The 18583-nt window shown below is 38.4% G+C and overlaps 2 protein-coding genes across 2 annotated transcripts; one reads left to right on the forward strand and one right to left on the reverse strand.

Moving 5' to 3' along the window:
• Positions 1-5398: 5398 nt before the first annotated feature.
• On the reverse strand, positions 5399-6319 carry LOC139154046 (olfactory receptor 14A16-like). Its single transcript, XM_070728476.1, has one exon. The coding sequence runs from the start codon at positions 6317-6319 to the stop codon at positions 5399-5401; it is 921 nt and encodes a 306-aa protein (XP_070584577.1).
• Positions 6320-17668: 11349 nt separating this feature from the next.
• Positions 17669-18583, forward strand: LOC139154047 (olfactory receptor 14A16-like). Its single transcript, XM_070728477.1, has one exon. The coding sequence runs from the start codon at positions 17669-17671 to the stop codon at positions 18581-18583; it is 915 nt and encodes a 304-aa protein (XP_070584578.1).

Genomic DNA, 18583 nt, shown 5'->3' on the forward strand with positions numbered 1-18583 from the left:
TTCTTTAAGGGCTCCCCAAGTCCCCCCTGGTTAAGGAGAGAGCGGGTCACCCTAAACAGAGCAGCCAGGTGGGATTCCGCTGATGCAATCAAGATGGCATGATATGCGCATCTTGCCGCCTTGAGCGCCACTTTGTAAGTTAGGTTAGGTTAGGTTAGGTTAGGTTGAGTTGAATTGAATTGAATTGAATTGAATTGAATTGAATTAAATTAAAAATTAAATTAAATTGAATTGAATTGAATTGAATTAAAAATTAAATTAAATTGAATTGAATTGAATTGAATTGAATTGAATTAAATTAAATTAAATTAAATTAAATTAAATTAAATTAAATTAAATTAAATTAAATTAAATTAAATTAAATTAAATTAAATTAAATTAAATTAAATTAAATTAAATTAAATTAAATTAAATTAAATTAAATTAAATTAAATTAAATTAAATTAAATTAAATTAAATTAAATTAAATTAAATTAAATTAAATTAAATTAAATTAAATTAAATTAAATTAAATTAAATTAAATTAAATTAAATTAAATTAAATTAAATTAAATTAAATTAAATTAAATTAAATTAAATTAAATTAAATTAAATTAAATTAAATTAAATTAAATTAAATTAAATTAAATTAAATTAAATTAAATTAAATTAAATTAAATTAAATTAAATTAAATTAAATTAAATTAAATTAAATTAAATTAAATTAAATTAAATTAAATTAAATTAAATTAAATTAAATTAAATTAAATTAAATTAAATTAAATTAAATTAAATTAAATTAAATTAAATTAAATTAAATTAAATTAAATTAAATTAAATTAAATTAAATTAAATTAAATTAAATTAAATTAAATTAAATTAAATTAAATTAAATTAAATTAAATTAAATTAAATTAAATTAAATTAAATTAAATTAAATTAAATTAAATTAAATTAAATTAAATTAAATTAAATTAAATTAAATTAAATTAAATTAAATTAAATTAAATTAAATTAAATTAAATTAAATTAAATTAAATTAAATTAAATTAAATTAAATTAAATTAAATTAAATTAAATTAAATTAAATTAAATTAAATTAAATTAAATTAAATTAAATTATCCTGCACTTTATAAATTTGTTAATTTTTGATAATGTTATTCTTTTAAGACCTTAAGAATAGTTAGTGAGTTCATGGCCACCATGACAGCCATGGACCTGACTCAAGTAGTACAGGGTCCAACTCACGAGGGAGGGCACGCACCCGACATGGTATTCCTCTCTGAGCAATTGAGAAATGGTCTGAGACTAAGGGGCTTAGAACCATAACCTTTGTCATGGTCGGACCATTTTCTACTTAGGCTTGACTTCCTGGCTCCAATCCTTCCCCGCAGGGAGGCGGAACTGATCAAGTTGTTCTGCCCCAGATGCCTGATGGACCCAGAGGGCTTTCAGACGGTGCTTGGGGTTATTCCAGATGCACTCGTCCACAATTTGGCGGAGTCTCTTGCGGAGGCCTGGAACAAGGCTGCAGCGGAGGCTCTTGATTGGATTGCGCCTTTGCGACCTCTCTGTGGCGCTAGAGCCCGTAGAGCTCCATGGTTCAATGAGGAGCTCCGGGAGTTGAAACGCCAGAAGAGACATCTAGAAAAGCGATGGAGGAAGAGTAAGTCTGAATCCGATCGAACACTTGTAAGAGCTTTTATTAAGACTTACAAAGTGGCACTCAAGGCGGCAAGATGCGCGTATCATGCCGCCTTGATTGCATCAGCGGAATCCCGCCCGGCTGCTCTGTTTAGGGTGACCCACTTCCTTCTTAACCAGGGGGGAGTTGGGGAGCCCTTGCAGAGTAGTGCCTAGGATTTTAACACATTTTTCGCTGATAAAATCGCTCGGATCCGGGCGGACCTGGACTCTAATTGTAAAACAGAGTCGTCTGACAACGAGTCAGTCGAGGTGATTGGGGCCTGTACTTGTCCACCTGTCTGGGAAGAGTTTGATCTGGTGACAAGGCCATTGGAGCTGTGAGTTCCGCCACCTGCTTACTGGATCCGTGTCCCTCCTCGCTGGTTTCGGCCAGCAGGGAGGTGACACGGAGCTGGGTCCAGGAGATTGTCAATGCTTCCTTGGGGAGGGGGTCTTTTCCATCACCCTATAAAGAGGCACTTGTGCACCCCCTCCTCAAGAAGCCTTCCCTGGACCCAGCCATACTTAACAACTATCGTCCAGTCTCCAACCTTCCCTTTATGGGGAAGGTTGTTGAGAAGGTGGTGGCGCTCCAGCTCCAGCGGTCCTTGGAAGAAGCCGATTATATAGGTCCCCAGCAGTCGGGTTTCAGGCCTGGTCACAGCACGGAAACTGCTTTGGTCATGTGTTGATGGATGATCTCTGGTGGGCCCGGGACAGTGGGAGGCACTGTTCTTCAGTGGTTCTCCTCCTACCTCTCCAGTCGGTTGCAGTCGGTGTTAGTGGGGGGTCAGAGGTCGACCCCGAGGTCTCTCCCTTGTGGGGTGCCTCAGGGGTCGGTCCTCTCCCCCCTGCTATTCAATATCTACATGAAACCGCTGGGTGAGATCATCCAAGGGCCTGAGGTGAGGTATCATCAGTACGCTGATGATACCCAGCTTTACATCTCCACCCCATGTCCAATCAACGAAGCAGTGGAAGTGATGTGCCAGTGCCTGGAGGCTGTTGGGGCCTGGATGGGTGTCAACAGACTCAAGCTCAACCCGGATAAGACGGAGTGGCTGTGGGTTTTGCCTCCCAAGGACAATTCCATCTGTCCATCCATTACCCTGTGGGGGGGAATTATTGACCCCCTCAGAGAGGGTCTGCAACTTGGGCATCCTCCTCGATCCACAGCTCACATTAGAGAACCATCTTTCAGCTGTAGCGAGGGGGACATTTGCCCAGGTTCGCCTGGTGCACCAGTTGCGGCTCTATTTGGACCGGGACTCACTGCTCACAGTCACTCATGCCCTCATCACCTCGAGGTTCGACTACTCTCTACATGGGGCTACCTTTGAAAAGTGTTCGGAAACTTCCAATCATGCAGAATGCAGCTGCGAGAGCAGTCATGGGCTTCCCCAGGTATGCCCATGTTACACCAACACTCCGCAGTCTGCATTGGTTGCCGATCAATTTCCGGTCACAATTCAAAGTGTTGGTTATGACCTATAAAGCCCTTCATGGCATCGGACCAGAATATCTCTGAGACCGCCTTCTGCTGCACAAATCCCAGTGACCGATTAGGTCCCACAGAGTGGGCCTTCTCCGGGTCCCGTCAACTAAACAATGTCGGTTGGTGGGCCCCAGGGGAAGAGCCTTGTCTGTGGCGGCCCCGACTCTCTGGAACCAGCTGTCCCCAGAGATTTGAACTGCCCCTACCCTCCTTGCCTTTCGCAAACTCCTTAAAACCCACCTTTGTCGTCAGGCATGGGGGAACTGAGATATCTCCCCCGGGCCTATATAATTTATGTATGGTATGTTTGTAGGTATGTCTGCTTAAAAATGGGTTTTTTTAACTATTTTAAATTGTAAATTGTAAATTATTAGATTTGTCAGGAACTGTTTTTATTGTGTTGTGAGCCGCCCCGAGTCTACGGAGAGGGGCGGCATACAAATCTAATAAGTAATAATAATAATAATAATAATAATAATAATAATAATAATAATAACAACAACAACAACAACAACAACAACAATGGCCGAAAAGAAGCCCCCAAATCAGCTGGTCAGCAAGCACATGTGCACTAGAACTGACATAGGGAAACACCTCATATGCCTTTAGATTTGGCTCCGTGTGCCATCTGTGCCATAGGTTCACCATCACTGGTATAGGGTCTCCTGCCTAAGCAGTGGATTGGATTACAAGAACTCCAAGATCCTTTCAGACTATGTTATTCTATTTTTTGTGTTCTGTGAATCAACTATAGCCCTCCAAATCATCCTAAGCAAAGCAAAATACCTAGCAGTCTACTCCAGGAGTAAACAACAGGAGCCTTATAAAATATATAATGTAAGAACAGTAACAGCAAGTATTGCCTAGGAGGCGGAATAATCACACGGACATCAGAGCTGGGTTATAATGGGTCATTTTTTATTGATTATGACAAAGACCTGCAGAGATTGCTAAGTGGGTGGAATTTCTTGCCAAAAAATACTTGGGCAACTATGGGCAAAGCTCCTTGCCAAGTAGTGTGAAACTATTATTCACCTTCACCCAACTTTTAGCCATGCCCCAGGCGTGTGGGAGGGCTCACAAGCCATGACCCAGAACCAGAAGTTGTGTATAACCGTAGGGCCCAATGCCCTGACCCAGTACCGGAAATGGCATGTATGAGCCCCAGGGGCAGCCCCTCCCAAAATCCCCTGATCGAGTCGAAACTTGGGTTTCTGGTGAGGGGCTGTCCATCAACTTCCCAAAAAGATGCCCATAGGAAAACATGAAGTTGCATCTGGCATCCCCTTTTCCACCGCTTTCTGCTAACCCCATGACCATAGGGAAAATTAAGAATTAATTGGCCTTTTACTATTTACACTCGTAACACACCCTAACCAAGTCCACTTCTGCCTTTCCAGTGTGGTGTAGGCAAAAAACCAGCCATGACATAAGGTGTCCCAACTGCAAAAATTCCTACTCGGCCCCCAGTGGGTGACCCTACCAAGCACACTGAACATAGCAGAGGGCAGGTGGGTGTCTGACTTGAGGGATGATGCCAAAGGGGAAAAGGACTGGCATGGTGGCGTGCTGCCCCTTAAATAGGTCTTTTAGCACCGCTCCTGCCCCCTTGAGGTAACTGGGAGGTGCCCAAGCAGCTGTAAAAAACCACCATCGTCCCTCACCTGAATAACTGGTGTCCTGTTTATCCAGCCCTTTCTGCAAATGTCGACCAGCTGTTAAGGCATGCCGGCCTTTCAAATACAGGATAAACAAGCAGAAGATCAACATCAACTGGCACTCAGAATATTTCCAAGCTTACATATGTTAAAAATTAAGATTAAATCCTGATTGCAATCACACAGGACTGTTGCAATCACACAGGACTGAAATATCTTTCAATATGCACATTGAATATTGGTTTGTGGTTTCCAAATTAAATGCTTCTGAAGCCAAATATAAAACAAATTATCACATTAAATAAGAATTGGCAGAAATATGGAGAATTCATTTACTTGGCAATAAATAGTGCCTCCAAGCAGAAAAATTGACATTATTTCTTTTCTGAAGAAGGATTGAGACCTCATAGGAGTTTTTTTACTGAAAGAGTAGTAGATGCTTGGAACAAACTTCCCACAGATGTGGTTGGTAAATCCACAGTAAGTGAATTTAAACACATATCCATCCTGAGATAAATATAGGAAATAGTATAAGGGCAGACTAGATGGACCATGAGGTCTTTTTCTGCTGTCAATCTTCTATGTTTCTATGTTTCTATGTAGTTTTACTAAGGCCAGTCCAATCTCTTTGTTTCTCAGACCATAAATTATTGGGTTCAGTAGAGGGGGCATTAAAGAATATATAACAGTAAATAATAAATTCAGATGTGACTCAATGTCAGAGTTGGGCTTCAAATAAGCAAACATTGTAGTTGACACAAATATGGAAAATACAATGAGGTGTGGAAGACAGGTTGAGAGCACTTTTTTCCCCCCATGAACTAACGGAATTCTCAACACTATAATCAAAATCTTTGTATAAGAGAGAATGACAAAAGTAAAGCAAGCTAAAGCTAAACTACAACTTAATAAAATAATTAAAATTTCATGAAAATACCAGTCTGAGCAGGAGAGAGTGAGCAAGGGTGGTATTTCACAGAAAAATTGATTGACAACGTTAGAGCAGAAAGAGTTTGCAAATGTGCCTGCAGTATGTACTAATCCATAAAGAAGACCACTTATCCATGTACTAGCAATGATTTGCTTGCATACTGCCCTGCTCATCACCATCTCATAATGTAAAGGTTTGCAAATTGCAATATAGCGATCGTATGCCATGGCTGTGAGAAGAGAAAAATCAGACCCCATGAAAAAGACAAGGAAGAATACCTGAGCAACACATCCAGAATAAGAAATGTATCTAGTATTCTTGAGAGAATTGATCATGGATTTGGGAATAATGACTGAAACTTGACCAATGTCTTGTATGGCCAAGTTCATCAGAAAGAAATACATGGGGCGATGTAGGTGACTGTCAAAAATTACTGCAGAGATTATAAGAACATTTGCTATAACTATTCCCAAATATAGTATCAGGAACATAACAAAATGCAATATCTGAAGTTCTGAATTTGTTGTAAATTCAAGAAGGAAAAATCCAGAGACTGTTTGATTGCTCATTGCTTCATGAGATATTTTCTGTTCCTGGGAAGAAACAAAATAAAACTTTTTGAAATATAAATTTAATTATGATTATAACTTGAATTAAATTAGTTTTGGGAGGTTAAAAATAATTTATATTATGTTCAAACTTCTTTATCTTTTCAATGTCAAAATCAAGTTATTCTAATACTTGTAAAAGAGAATAAACTATCACAAGGGGGCATATTCACATCAACCACAGCTGAATATAAAAATACTTATTAGCATCCAGATTAAGTTCCCATGATACAGATTTTTTTTTGCAGTAGTTGATGAATTTACAGTACATGATTTTACATTTACCCAGTAATTATAATTCATAAAGTATTGTTTTACCTCCAATACTGCTGCTTTCAACACAGTAACTGCTCTCCACATAAGCACATTATGGTGCCCACCCTGTCACATATACCTGTATTTGTTCAGAATGTATCTAATGGGGTTGGCACAATGATATCATCATACTGAGTATTCATATGTGGAAATATGAATGTGAGTGGATCCGCCTAGAGATGGATAGAGGAGTGATGTCTTGGCTCCTAAGACCATCAGAAATATGTGTTTTCCGATGGTATTAGGCCACCCCTGTGAAAGGGCCATTCAACCCCTAAAGTGGTCCTGACCCACAGATTGAAAACCACTGATCAAGGGTAATATGGTTGCTCTTGACCAGAAATGCTTTCCTGAACTTGAAATTAGAGTATTTTCTATTACTTGAACAGGTAAATTGTAATTTTTGCCCACTGTCACACTTTGATAAATCATTTAAAGTCTAAAAGTGTTTGGATTTCTAATAGTATTCAAGGCATAAATTAAGTTATAACTATTGCTTTCTCTAGGTAATTGGCTTCTTCATGTACTATTAAATATTGTGAAAAAGGTAAATACATTTGTGATGTAGTGGGAGAAAACTGTTCTTCCTTGTTTATACTCCCTTTTCAATATTTCAACATACACAAATCAGAAGACACTGGAACTAGAATAGCTCAACTCTAATGGTGTGGTAGCCCCTTATGATTCTTAATTTATCTTTAATTTCTTTATTTATTACATTTGTTTACAGCTCATCTTTCCACAAGGTTACTCTTATTATAGTGAAATATTAATTAATCCTTTTTAATGAAAGCTTTTTGGAAACATTGGTTAAAATTGTGGTTAATTGGATTTAGCTATAAGGTATAAGATTTCAAATTTCATTTATTTGTTTGATTTTTATGCCACCCTTCTTCTTAGACTCAGGGAGGCTTACATGTTAGCAATAGTACTTTTTAACAGAGCCAGCATATTGTCCCCACAATCCGGGTCCTCATTTTACCCACCTCGGAAGGATGGAAGGCTGAGTCAATATTGAGCCGGTGATTAGATCTGAACCACTAACCTACAGATCTACAGTCAACTTCAGTGGTCTGTAGTAAAGCACTCTACCTGCCGCGCCACACTGGCTCAATTTGATGATGTATCATATAATTTATAAATAATTGGATTTAATTACATTTAAATGCTCCATTAAAAATGTGTAAGAATGACTTTGATATAAATTTCCACCTCCAAAGATATATTTGTTTTAATTTCTTAAAGCTTGATTATTTTTATTCTTACTCTACTAATGAATAATAACATTTTTATTGATCTGACTTTTTCAACTTTCTCACATAAGTTAGTAATCAAGCATTTACTCAATTTGTATTCAGAGTATTTTCTAAATCATATCCCGGTTTGTATTAGACCATTAGAGCAGTCTGCTATCCAATTCAGTGAGTTGTATCATTTTAAAAAAAATTCAGGATTGAATTATGATTAAATATGCATTGCAAACATCCTATAAGGTAGCTAAATTTGTTTAAAATATGTCAACTGCTTAAAAATAATCTGTTTGTCATTAGAAGAATTAAAAGAGTTTCAAAGAAATAGTAATTATGTTGTTTCTATACTAATCATTACCATTACACTCATCAACATGTTATAAATGAGATGGGATATCAAACCAGATAGGATTAGTATAGGGTTATTTTTCTAATAGATATATCATGATAATTCACAAAGCGATGAAGATATTATTTAATCAATCTGCAAAATACCTGTAGTATTTTAAAGACTTAAGAAATATTCTAGAAGGAATATAAGGAAAATAAGAAATGTAACAAGAGAGTATTCCACACAAAAATATGGTATAATGCTTACACATTCATTATGAGATGAAACTTATGCTTTTTTCCCAGTAAAGCAAGAATTTAATGCATAAAAGTATTAAAGCATAAAGCTTTTATTCAAAAAGTTTGGATAAAAGCAAGAACTTTTATCCATACTTTTTAAAGAGATGAAATATGCACCCTTTTCCTCCATAAAATAGGCTGAAAATTCAGGTGCATCGTATACTCTGAATGCAGCTTTTTTCAAAGCTTTTTTCCCCGACCCTAACTAGGTCTAATGATCTTCCCAGATCTTTACTTGCAGTTTCTTTCATTGTTACTGTCTGCAAATAATGTTTTCCAAGCTCTACGTCTTTGCAGAGTTTTTTTCATTGCTCTAACTTGCTCTAAATATTTTTTTCCAGCCCCCACCAGGTTGTAACAATGTTCCCAGCTCTTACTGGCTCTTTCATTGTTACTCTCTCCAAATAAAGCTTTTTTAAAGCCCTAACCAGGGGATAAAACAATGTGCTGAAACTAACCAGACTAAGGATGCTAGCCAGATGAATATCTGGTAAGCAGATTTCCCCCCCTATTTTTCTCCCCAAAAACTAAGATGCATCTTATACTCAAGTGCATCTTATACTCCAAAAATATGGAACATCTTTGTAAATTTGATCTCAGTACTCAAAAGAACTTCAAGAGTACATGACTATGGGAACTAAATTATTTTCTGATTATAGTTCTACTATAATCCAACTAGAATACTAAATGACTGCAATAGATTTATAAATTAATAGTAGTGTTTGCATTCAACATTCAATTTTAAACCCTTCCAAGATATCTTAATGAAATTGAATTGTGCTCAATTCATTTCAGTACTGTTGCAGAATGGTTCTTAAATTTTACTTTAGGATAAAATGTAACAAAGTAGAAAAATCATTATAGCAATTATTGGTATAAATTCATGGTTATCGAAGATATAACTCACCTCTCTGTGATCTCAAAGGAAGATGCGCTGTATCTACCATTCCGATAGATGTTATTTCTAACTTTCTGCAAACTAATGAGAGTAGTTCTTCAAGTTAACACATTGAGTTTAGTCTGTAATGTGAAGTCTATGAGTTCATTTCCCCATAAAGGATTGAAATCTCAAGGAACAACAACTATATATGTTGAAGAATCCCAAATAGGATGAAATCATTCATGTTCCCTTTTCCATGATCATTATAGGATAAATTAAGTGGTTCACAAGTCTTTCTATTGTTGAAGCCTTCTAGATATACACATATCCCAAAGGCAACAGTTTCAAAGTATTGGAACTGAAACTTCAAGAACTCAGTTCTTTTTCTGTGGAAAGCACTAGATTGTGAAAGGTTTTTATTATACATAATATAATTAATTAATATATCACAGTCACTTCAAGCAAAGGACATTGATTCATTTTCCCATGTATGTTAAAAGTTTTTATTTTTCAAATAACTCATGTATCAAAGGAATTTTTTAATAAATGTAATACAACATAACAGAGAGAAAAAAGAGGGAATGATATAAAACTGCCAGTTATGACAATGCTGCAAAACTACTAATCTGCAAAACTAATAATCTGAATTGCAATACAAGATGGGCCCATAGTGGAGACATGAACTATGTGGACTGGATGAAATATCAGAATAAAAATGAAGACATAGATATACCAGGATGCCAATACCAGTGAAATGTTCACAATCTGATCAGTTGTGATATTATTATAAATAAATAAATGTAATAGTTAAATGAAAAAATCATATAAAATTGCCTATTCTGTTGGACATTTCATCTTGACTAGCGACTAGTAATAATGCTGCAGTAGCCTTTGTATCATCATCATCATCATCATCATCATCATCATCATCATCATCATCATCTTAGCCATTATCTATCCATTGCAGGATGAAGGATTTTTCCACATGTTTCCAACTTGGTCCTTTCTTTTGCCAATTGGGCCTGCAATACTTGATATCATTGATCCATCTTGTTTTAAGTCTCTTTTTTTGGATGTTTTTAAAAATCAGATGAGCTCCATTTTATGACTGCTTTGATCCACCTACCATCAGTTCTTCTTGCTATATGACCAGCCCATTTCCATTTCAATTATTTTACTCACTTGATGGTAGTGGATGGAGCTAACCTCCAAGGCTAGGACGACTTTGTCCTCTAGCCAATCAGGATTGAGTCTGAAAACTGTATAAATATTGCCCTCCATCTTAGGTTCCACTTCTTTCAACTCAGTCCTTAAGTCTAGGATGTGTGCCTTTGCTTCCAAAGGAATTACAGTCAAAGAGTTTTTCATCAATCAATATCATCCAAAATTGTTGAGTGCCTTTCCCCTTTCAAGCTCTCCAATTGCTACCTGACACCATCATTGGGTTGAAGGCAGCCCAGGGCTCAACTGCCACTCCTACCTCCAGCTGAAGACCCATATCTGGTATCTAGATGGCCATTATACCAGCTGTCAGGTGGGGGGCAGAGGCTGGCTGGTCATAGGCCACACAGGAGGTAAAACCTCTCTTTTGGCTTGAGCATTGTCATCACTTTCCAATAATAACTTCAAATGGGCTGGCAAGCGTTAATCACAAAGAGCCAATAACTATTTCCCAGAGCCTTCCAGCACCTCTCCCAGCTGCCTGGCCTCCTGATGAAAAGCTGCATGCTTATCTTGCCCAAGCCATTTTTCAGCCTGCCGCAGCCTATCGGAACTTCTCAGACCTTGTCAGTGTCAGTGTAAGACCAGTAGCCACCTGATCAGGAGCCCGTCAGCTGGTGCATACTTCCAGTAAGAGCCTGGGCCTTGAACCAAACCTCCAGAAACTGCGGACTGCTCTCCTGAGGCCCCTTTCATCCACATTCTTGCCCAACAATTGCTGCACTCTGCAGAGAGTACCTGTCAGATGTGGGGCACTCCTCTGATTCTATTTCACTTGACAATGTTGATTTTAGGTTGCAGGATGCTGATGTGTGGGGGCCTACTTGTCCTGTGCCAGACTTCACAGCTCAGAATTGAGCATCCTCTCAAACTGATCCTTTCTAGTCCAAAGACGTTCAGGATAGGATTGACATGGACTCAAGGGTTTAGAGGTGGGCATTAGGGCCATAGCCAGCACTTCCTCTGTTCATGCCATAATCTGCTGCTTACCACCCACCTCCACAGAAAGAGATTTCTTTGTTTGATGATGATGATGAGGGAAGCTGCTCCCCACAGGATTCCCTGAGAACCTAGAGGATGACCAGCTGCAGGCAGATCAACCAGAGGGGGCACAATTAGACCTTAAACTGCCTTTTCCACCCTAGCCTTTTTCACTGTTTAATGCACAAAGCCAGAGTCATGGCTAACATGCTTCCCCTTCAGGGGAAGCCCTGGTACAACATCTGCCTGTCCCTTCTGTTGACAGTCCAATCCTGGCACTATACTTGAATGCTCAAATGCCCAGGGACTCTGAGGAGCTGCTCCATCTGGAAGACCATCATACAGAGACAGCACTCCAGCAGGCTCACCAGTCAGCATCCTGGGTGGTGAAGGCTTTGACCACAGCCTCGTTCTTTTGCTGCACTATGCTCAAATGGCCCCATGCCCTCCAGGACCATTTGCTAGCATCAGGAACCAGGACACATCAGGACTTGAATAAACTCCTAGCCATCAGCCACTTCACTTCTGATACCATTTTACAATCTGTTAGCTTTGCAGACAGGGCCATGGGGTCAGTGGTGCCAGCATGCAGGATGACCTGGCTATGCACGTGGCTTGCTCACACCTGCCATAAATGGCAACTGCTATAAGCACCCATTTGTTGATTTGTTGACTTGTTGACTTGTTGACTTGTTGACTTGTTGACTTGTTGACTTGTTGACTTGTTGACTTGTTGACTTGTTGACTTGTTGACTTGTTGACTTGTTTGTTTGTGTGTTTGTTTGTGTGTGTGTGTGTGTGTTTGTGTTTGTGTGTTTGTTTGTCTGTCTGTCTGTCTGTCTATCTATCTATCTATCTATCTATCTATCTATCTATCTATCTATCTATCTAACTATGCCACCCTTCTCGAGGTGACTCATTGCTGGTCAATCCCTTTTTGGAGAGATTCTGAACCTTTGTCCATGCATAAGCCTACCTTGCAACTAGTCCTTTTCTCCAGACAGAGTTGAGACAGTTGGAGATGGGCTGAACACAGTGGTTGACCAGGGCGTCTTTTATGTCTTACTGTGCTCTAAGAGTACCACATGGTTTGCAGAGACCACCTTCACCACCATTGTCCTATTCTAGTAGATTTCATCTGCTCAGTCCACTGAAATCTGTCTTCACATGTTTGGGATAGACAAGTCCTTATCTCACTGAAGGTCAATAACCCAATGGCTACTCTTAGCCTGGCTTGGCCAGTGTCAACCTTCACTTAGACTGTTGCATTCTTTTGCTTGGTTGTCAATAGTTACAGGGTGGGTTAGAGAGAAGGGGTGTAGGTAGGAAGTGCACAGGAAGAGATAGGTTTCGTTTTCCTAGGTACCAGGAGGAGACCGTTAGAGGAAAATTCCAGAAGAGTGACATGAGGGCCAAGATGTCCCACCTGATGATCATGGACACTGGGGATTGGGCACGGTCCCAAGGGGAGTTGGAAAAGGGGTTTGATATATCTCTGTATTGCACCATTTTCTCAGATTTTGCTTTTCTTTCGATGCTTCTAGTTCTGATTTTGATAAATTCACTTTTGAACTTTTATAAAAAGAACTCTGAGTTTTATTTGTCTGAATTCTGACTGGCTGCTTGACATTAAGCAAAGTCTGCCCTTATAGTCATTCCTGGAGAAGAAATTCTACCAGGGACTGGCGAATATGTCCCGATGCGACAACAAAAGATACTCTTCCGGAGAGGAGACTGCTCTCAAGAGCCTCCATCCTCCGATACCTGAAAAGGAGGGAGCTCCGGATCCCAGCAGAGATGACCAATCCGAAGACAAGCCGGTGAGAAGAGCCCCTCGATGGTCAACCCGTGTGGGCATAAGTGATCTCCTTGGCAATGTAATGGGGGATTCTGATGCTAATGTGACCCGCCGAAAGAAACAAAAGAAGGAGAAGTGGGTAGTTAGCCAGGAAAGGAGTTTACTGACAGAGCTGGTATCTGGGATTAAGGAAGCCCTGTCAGTGGTGGAGAAGAAAAGTCAGGAATCCTTAGCTGGCTTCCTGAGTGAGGAGGAGGGGGAGGAGGATGAGATGGCCGGGCCCTCGGGGCAGGAAGTGCAGTGGAGAGCAGCCGCCCAAACCCCCCCTCCGGCATGAGATCTGAGTCCTCTGATCCCAAGACGTATGCAGCAAAGGGGGGGAGAAGCCCACAGAAGCAAGGCCCTGACTGCCCCCCCTTCACCCAGCGATACGATGGAACGCCAGGAGGGTTGAGATATTTCTTGGCCCAAGTGAATCAATACATGGAAGATTACAAGGATGAGTTCCCTAATGACCCAGCCTGAGTGAGAGTTGTGACCCGCGTGTTGGACGGGAAAGCCGTGGATTGGATGGTGTCATTACACAAATGAAGGGACCCCATCCTTAGGAATTTTGATCAGTTTATGACCACCCTCAAAGCATGCTTTGAGGATCTTCAGGCTGAAAGAAAAGCTAGAACCAAGCTGAAAACCCTGAAGCAGGGAGGGATATCAGTCACTGAATATACCCAAGAGTTCAGGGAGCTGATGGCTTATGTTAGTTCGTATCCAATGAATATCCTCATGGAGTATTTTATGGATGGGTTGGATGATGAGGTTTACCAGCACTGCCGAGCCAGAGCAACCCCGAGAAACCTCAGTAGATGGTTCCAGTTGGCGGTAGAGGTAGAGGTGGACCTCCTGAGAAGCCAACAGGAGAAAAGTTCCCCCTTGGGGGGGAACGGGGCCTGAAAAAAGGCCCCAGAGTGTTTCCAGAGAAACCCAAAACTACAGCTTGCTTCCGATGTGCAAAGGAGGGTTATTGAGCAGCAGAGTGCCTGGCGAAGCCTGTGCTGAGAGTGACCCCAAGTGGTGGAAATAAGCCGGAGCAATGGACCAAGAAATCCACAGACACCGGGCGAATGGGGGAGGAAACCATAGAGGTCACCCCCCCCAAAAGGGGAGGAGTTTGGATCTCCGGTGCATCCAATCATCGCAGATAGTGAGCCAGAAGAAGCCATATTGGTAAGTCCCTCCCAGATGGATATAGATTCCCCTCACGTTAAGGGACCCAATGGGGGGGACAAGGGGAAGCATGCTAGCCCTTTTGGATTCGGACTGTACCAGGAACCTTATGTCTCCTGAGGTGGCAGAGAGTTTGGGCCTCAAATTACGAGGCTTGAGGGACCCCATTTCATTTACCCAGTTAAATGGATCGATGGCAGGGGCAAAACCAGCCACCCATGAGACAGGGACTCTTATCATGATGATGGGGTCCCACCAAGAGACTATACAGTTTATTGTGGGACCCTTGCCCGATAATGCAGTTATATTGGTACTGCCTTGGCTACAAAAGTGGAATGCAGAAATTAACTGGCACACTGGTGCTGTCACCGTTACCTATAAAGGAAAGGATGAACTGGGGTTTATCTTAGCAGAACTTGGATGGAGAACCCCCCCTGAGATGGAAAAGATTACAGGGGAGGAGAAAATCCCTAAAGATTATTGGGACCTCAAGACAGTTTTCAGTGAAAGGGAAGCTGATAAATTGCCACCCCACAGGGCCACAGACTGTAGTATTGATACACTGCCTGGAGCGAAACTGCCAAAATGTTCAAATTAGTATGCCAACACCAAAGATGGTTAAAGAAATTCTGATTTGGCAGGCTATTCTATCTATAAATTGAAAAAAGTGCACACAGCTGTGGGGGGAAGGCCCTTTTCTGAGCAAAATAAACAAATAAGCATTAATTTTTCCTTTCAATTTTCATATCATTGTGTTCCAAAATGTTCAAATTAGTATTTCAATGCCAAAGATGGTCAAAAAAGTAAGATTTTGCAGCCTAATCTAGATGAAAATGAACAAAATTTCACAAAAACGGGGTGGACGGGCTTTTCTGAGCAAAATAAACAAATAAACATTATTATTTTTTTCATTTCAATTTTCATATCGTTGTGTTCAGAAATGTTCAAATTAGTATACTAGTGAAAAAAGTATTCAAAAAGACCATTCCAGTAGCTAGAACCAACCCTTTTATTCTCTGGGTCTAAAAGGACCCAGAGGACAACATTGGTAACTTTTTTTGCCCAGCTAAAACTATACAATTTCTATTGACTGTTAACTATCCTGGCCAAATATATACTGTAATGTATATTTAACTTGGACATTTAATTTTTTTATTTCTTTTTATTAATTTATTTCTTTTTATAGTTTTGGAATTGTAAGCCAACCACATTGACTAAAATGGGCAGCTATAAAAATCAAATAAAGAAATAAATTGTTGATAAGAAAAATAAATGATGATGGAGGTTGTCAGATCTAGAGGCAATAGAATAGATGAGAAAGAATTGGAGAAAATCACAAAACACAAAGAACAAATGAGACAAAGTCATGCAATTTCAAGTTTCAGATATGCAGGGAAAATTTTTTACAGGGTCTCAAACTTTATTTTGGGTTCTTTCAGACCCGAGGGGAATTAATAAAAGTTATATTTTCTTACAGGATCTTGTTTTGAACCTTAGTACATGATTTAAATAACCCAAACCCCTGTTGGTTGAACAGAAATTACCTAAGAGACAAGAGATATTAATAAATTCATTCTTCTTTAACTTTTCTTGTCTGGGACATTTTAGCAACATTATTTAAAATGAGATGAGTACTGAGAACTGAAAACTATTAGGCACAAATAAAATGCTGCTTGTGGGAGAAATATGTAAGCTTTCTGTAAATTTATTGAATGAACTATAGAACTATTACTGGCTTCCTCAGAAAATAAACATGAATGTTAGAATTCTAAATGTATACTGAGGAATGTATTTATCTCTGTTATAATACTCTCCCTCCATGTATATGTGTTAATAGTTATAAATATGGAATAATACCTAAGAGATTTTTTAAAAGTTTAAATCTTAAATTTAGTATCAGAGTTAACATGTCTGTCAGTTCTGTTGATTATGGGAAATATGCATATTTAATTAAGCTTTTTATTTTTAAAAAATATATATTAAATAAATGTACTTTTAAAGAACTTTGTATGAAACTCACACACCTCTCTCCCCCCCCCCACCCACATTATTACTACGCTATGAGGAGCTATGCTTCTATATATTTTACACTCAAACTTCTTTATTGCTATAACAATTCTTTGTAAGCATCTTGTGAAAATTAATGGTTAAACAATCTGGGGTAGCCCAAACTCTTATTATATATTCACGTTGAGGATTTTGTCTTCTTATCTTTATTTAATCAAGTTCATTTATTGCTATGATAGGTGGTATAGTATGAAAATGGTTTCAGCATAGGGAAATAAGCTTGTTTCTCATTTTAATTGGGGTGTGAATTGCTATTTGAGATTTTAGTATTTTGATTATTAAAGTTTAATAATAACTCCAAAATTAAATTTATGTGGAAATAAGATCAGGTAGCTTTTTAAAAAGACACTTGTTCCTGAAGGACAGCAAAGAAATGAGTCCCAATATTTCTAGTTCTTCCCAAAATGTATTTGCTTGGTATGAATAATTTTTTAAAAAATTACTATATATTTCTCAGAAACTTGATTCCCCTAGCTTGAAACCTTTTGAAACCAAAAAAGTTACAAAATACGTATTTAGAAAGCTGCAAATAAGTAGAGAATTATCTTAATTTACACCTCAGAAATTGATTTTGCTAGTGTGATAATTTACAGATTTCCAATGAAACACATTATTTCCATTGTTTGGGGATTTTTAAAAAAGTAATAGAGATTGGAGAATTATAGTTACAAAGCAAAAGGGTGGAGATATTTCATGTAACAAGACGTGAAAATTCTGAAAAATTCTTTGAGATTTTCCGAAAATAACACTAAAACTAGCATTATGTGAACCACCATTATTTCCCTTTATCTTTTCCTGAATATTTAAAGGAATAAAAATTAGTAAATCTATACAGATTAAATAAAAGATAAATCAGATGATTAAAATTTTAGAATGAAAATCAAAATACAGTAACTGTCCTTCTATTTTTTTTTCTAGAAACATCACGTGCCATGTTGTAAACCATGGATAATCAGTCCATTATATCTGATTTTATACTTTTTGATTTCACAAAGATAGAAGAATTGAAGATGTTTTACTTCATTGTTTTCACTGTGTTGTACTTAGCAATTCTGACAGGCAATCTCCTGATCATCTCTGCAATACTTTGTGACCATCATCTCCACAATCCCATGTACTTCTTCCTGATGAATTTGTCCATACAAGACCTTGGTGCCATTTCTGTCATTGTCCCTAAATCCATAGTCAATATACTCATGAACACAAGACATATTTCCTACTTTGGATGTGTTTGTCAAGTTTTCTTTGTTGCTTTTTTTATGGGTTCTGATTTTTGGATCCTCACAGTCATGGCTTATGATCGCTATGTTGCCATTTGCAATCCACTACACTATGAAACAATAATGAACAAACAAGCCAGCGTTTACATGATTATTGCTGTGTGGGTCAGCAGCCTTCTCAATGCATTGTTGAATACTTGTTTTACCTTTTCAGCTACTTTTTGTTCCAATGCTATCAATCAGATTTTCTGTGAAATCCCACAGTTACTTAAACTCACCTGCATTGACTTAAATCAAAAGGAAATCAAATTAATTATTGTCATTTGTATTTTGGGCATAGGTTGTTTTTTCTATATTCTTATTACTTATGTATTTGTTTTCAAAGCCGTTCTCAAAATCCCCTCAAAGGAAGGAAGAAAAAAAGCCTTCTCCACTTGCTTACCCCATCTGTTTGTTGTTACAATATTTCTTCTATCTGCATTGATTGCATATATGAAGCCATCCTCTAGCGTACATGATTTAGCTACAACTGTACTGTACTGTTTTATCCCCCCTTTATTGAATCCTCTAATCTATAGTATGAGAAACAAGGACATCAGGTTTGCCTTATCAAAACTATTAAAAATAAACTTTTTCTAG

Source organism: Erythrolamprus reginae, chromosome Z (assembly GCF_031021105.1).
Source record: "Erythrolamprus reginae isolate rEryReg1 chromosome Z, rEryReg1.hap1, whole genome shotgun sequence".
NCBI lineage: Eukaryota > Metazoa > Chordata > Lepidosauria > Squamata > Dipsadidae > Erythrolamprus > Erythrolamprus reginae.

What these genes read in the sequence shown, in the direction of transcription:
- LOC139154047 (XM_070728477.1), top strand. Translation starts at nt 17,669, where the DNA reads ATGGATAATCAGTCCATTATATCTGATTTTATACTTTTTGATTTCACA.
- LOC139154046 (XM_070728476.1), bottom strand. Translation starts at nt 6,319, where the DNA reads ATGAGCAATCAAACAGTCTCTGGATTTTTCCTTCTTGAATTTACAACA.